This window comes from Aptenodytes forsteri, unplaced genomic scaffold (genome assembly GCF_000699145.1).
Source record: "Aptenodytes forsteri isolate BGI_AS27 unplaced genomic scaffold, ASM69914v1 Scaffold308, whole genome shotgun sequence".
NCBI lineage: Eukaryota > Metazoa > Chordata > Aves > Sphenisciformes > Spheniscidae > Aptenodytes > Aptenodytes forsteri.
In genome coordinates, this window is record NW_008795475.1 from 52,221 (window position 1) to 55,913 (window position 3,693).

Consider the following 3,693-nt stretch of genomic DNA (forward strand, 5'->3'; position numbering starts at 1 on the left):
TCAGCCGGGGGCTGGGGAGGCACCCAACACCCGTGGGTGCGAGAGCAGGATGGGGGCAGTGGGACGGGGTGCAGGGGATGACCCGAGCAGCCGCTCTCACTTGTGTCCCACGCAGCGAAGCTCACTGGGGGGCCACAGCCCCGACCCCTCTGGAGCTCCTGCCTCCAGCTCAGCCCCGAAGGCCTGGGGATGCCCGGCAGGAGATGGGCAGCTGCCTTCTCCAGCTCCCGAAGCAAGCGTGCCCAGCCTGACCACTGCTAGCTGGAGAAGGGACATCTAGGAGTGGGAATGTGCCCGCAGGAATGGGGACAGAGGTGGGACCTGCAGCAACCCCCGGGGGAGCACACGGTGGGAGGAGGAGGAGGAAGCGATGGGCTCCCCGGCCCATCCAGGTCCCATCCAGGCTCTTCCCTTCCAGCTGTGCCAGCTCTGCTCCTTCTCCCACCCAAAAACCTACGCCCCGAGCCGAAGCCAGTGCTGCCCAGGGCAGGGGTGGGAGGGGAAGCCGGGGACTGTCCCCGTGGCAGCAGGGAGCGGAGCCCGGGGACACCGACCCGCGGTCCCCAGCACCGGAGGGTGCAGGATCCAGGCAGAGGCGATGGAGGTGCCAGCTGGGATCTTCTCCCAACGTTTGCTTTTGCTGTCGGTTCCCAAGCTGCTTGTTCCAAGCCTTTCTCTCCTCTTCTTTCCAGGGCTGTATGGCCTCCCCGCACAGGATGAGCCAGCTCCTGCTCTCCCGTAGACTTTGGCTTTGCAAGCCAAAGAAAATGGACCCAAAAACTCCTTTTGCACCCATCTCAATCCCAACCGCCCACCCCTTCACCCCTGCCGCTACCGTGGTGGCTTGGGTGGATGCAAAGATGGGGCCTGTCATCACTCTGGGGCCGCTCCTCCTGATTTTAATGACCTTGACCTCATTTTGCCTTTTTTTTCCCCTTTTTTTCTTGCTGACACCTCCTCAGAGCCTGGTCTTGGGTGGGTTATTATTGCTTGTGCAGGAGCATCCCCGGGCACCCGTGTTTGCAGATGCTGTGTCTTAAATCTGCCGATGGGAAGCTCTCAAGGCACGGCCGTGCCCCGAGGGGTCTGGCTTTGCCGAAGGGCTGGGGGAGACCCCCAGCTTGGCACAACCTCCCCCGGCGCCCCAGTCCCGCATCGCCCCGGAAGACTTTTCTCTTGGAAATTCATTAAAAAAAAAAAATTGTTGGACCAAAAAAAAACAACAAGAAGAAAAGAGAAGAACCATAAACAACCACTAGGAAAGTTTTCCGGAGTCTCAAAAAAAACAGGGAAAGGGAGAAAAAAAAGGAAGCAGTTTTTTTCCCAGGCCCAAACGCTGCTGATCTCTTGGCTAGAGAAATGCATAGTTGGTACCAAAAATGTCGGCTACATTGGGAGCCCCTGGAGCTGGGGTGGCCCCTGAGCCATTGCGCCCCAAGGGCTCACCGCAGGGCCGGGACAGCCAGCGTCATTGCTCCCAGACCCTGAAGTCCATGCAGTTCCAACCCTGCTGGCCTGCGGCGCCTCCGGCATGTCTCCGGCCATGTCCCAGCACAGCGAGGTCCCGCCGCCAGCCCTGGGACGTTGCCGGTGCTCCCACACACCCCCCGGCCCCATCCCGCCGCTGCCGTGCCCAGGGCCAGGCAGCAGACAACGGTTCTCCTCTGGGAGAGGCTCAGATCATCTTCATGTTGAACTTCCTGGCTCCTCCTTGGCCGGTGGTGGTGGTGGGACCGTCCACCTTGCGGAAGGAGTACTCCACTGAGAAGTTGTTCTTGTGCTGTCCCCGGCCCCGGCTCCAGACGAAGAGGAGGAGGAAGCAGAAGAGCACCACGCCCAGGAAGGTGATGCAGCCCATGGCCGTGGAGACCAGGATGGTCTTGAGGTCCAGCGTAAACTTCAAGAAGACTTGTGTGTCGTTGTGGGAGGTGTCGTTGAACTCGCTGAGGTACAAAGTTCGGTTCGCGTAGTGGGAGCCGTCGGCTGGCCGCCCCTTGACCGTCAGGGTGGCGAAGTAGGTGTCGTTGCCTCCCGCGTTGCTGGCGATGCAGATGTAGGTGCCGCTGTCCTGCACCTGGGCGAAGCGGATCTCCAGGGTGCCCCCGGGCAGCACGGTCGCCCGCCCCGTGCTGCGGGTGGTGATCATGCGGTGCTGGGGGGACACCCAGGCAATGGAGGGGTCCGGCTCCCCGTCCGCCCGGCAAAGGAAGGACACGGACTGCCCTTCCCGGGCCGTCACATGCTGCAGCTTCCGATCCCTTATCTTGGGCTTCTGGCAGGTGAAGTACTCGAAGAGCACGGAGTCCGGGAAGTCACGCAGGGCGTTGCCCTGGATTTCAGGCGGCGAGGAGCACATGGGCTGCTGCCCGTCGAAGTTGAGCGTCTTCCGTCGCTGCAGGATCCAGAGGAGGCGGCAGTCGCAGGCCAGGGGGTTCCTGTCCACCCGCAGCGTCTCCAGCGTGTTGACGGAGTGGAAGGTGCTCTCCTCCAGCGTGGAGAGAAAGTTGCTGGAGAGGTTGAGCAGCCGGATTTGTCTCAGGCCAGAGAAAGCCTGCGGCTCCACGGACACCAAGAGAGCGCCCACGATGTGGAGCTCCTGGAGCCGAATGAGGTCTTTAAAGGAGCCCTTCAGCACAGTGCTAATGGGGTTGTAGGACAGGTTCAGGTACCGGAGGTACACCAGGTTCCTCAAGGCAGCGGCGGGCACGGCTGTGATGTTGGTGTAGGTGATGGAGAGTGAGGTGAGGTTCAGGCCCTGGAAGCTGGTGGGGGAGACGTCTTCCAGCAGCGGCCAGTTGTCGATCTCCAGCTGCAGGAGGTTGTAGAGCTTCTTGAAGTTTTGGTCCTCCAGCGCGGAGATGCTGAGGTGCCGGAGCCGCAGCACCTCCAAGTTCTGGAGGTAGGAGAGCGACTCAGCCGAGATGGAGGTCAGGTTGCACTTCTCGATGGTCAGCTGCTCCAGGCCGAGCAGCCCCGAGAAGGCCCGCTGGGAGATGTACACCAAGTCGTTATCGCCCACCTCCAGGCTCTTCAGGTTTCGCAGGTCCTGGAACATGTAGTCCAGCAGGATGACGAGTTTGTTCTCGCTGATGTCCAGGAGGGTGAGGTTGGTCAGCTTGGTGAAGACCCCCGGGGGGATGAGCTTGAGCTGGTTCCCCCGCAGCCGCAAGGTCTGCAGGTTGAACAGGTTGCTGAAGGCGCCCGGCTCCACATTGGAGATGATGTTCTCGCTGAAATCCAGCTCCTCCAGCAGCGGGTATGGGGAGAGGTCCCCGGGGTTCAGGCAGCGGATGCGGTTCTTATTGAGCTCCAGGATCTTGGTCTCGGTGGGGATGCCCTCGGGGATGGAGGTGAGCCGCTTGCGGTGACACACCACCGACTTGATCTGCGGGGCGCACTCGCAGCGGGCAGGGCAGGCTGCCGCCCGCGGGGGGCTCAGGAGGACCAGGTGGAGGACCAGGACCGGGAGCCAACATGTCATTGTGTAGAGCATGGTCTTATGGGCTCACTACCATTCTCCCATGCGCCTGGAAGGGAGAGAGATGCGGAGTCAGCAGCGAGCCCAGCGGAGGCTAACAAAGTCCTACCCAGCCCCAGATCACCCGTCTGTGGGCTGAGACTGGAAAACACTCCCCAAACTGTGGCCCATGGCCCTGATAAGGTCCCAGCCCCCCAGGAAACCCTCTGGAGCCC

The 3,693-nt window shown here is 61.6% G+C and overlaps 1 protein-coding gene across 1 annotated transcript; it reads right to left on the reverse strand.

Moving 5' to 3' along the window:
• Positions 1-1,675: 1,675 nt before the first annotated feature.
• LINGO3 (leucine rich repeat and Ig domain containing 3) lies at positions 1,676-3,493 on the reverse strand. The gene has a single exon (XM_009281130.1). It carries the CDS (start codon positions 3,491-3,493, stop codon positions 1,676-1,678), a length of 1,818 nt encoding a protein of 605 aa, XP_009279405.1.
• Between the last annotated feature and the right edge of the window lie 200 nt (positions 3,494-3,693).

Excerpts from the sequence above, each read along its gene's own strand:
- LINGO3 (XM_009281130.1), bottom strand. The coding sequence starts at position 3,493 with ATGCTCTACACAATGACATGTTGGCTCCCGGTCCTGGTCCTCCACCTG.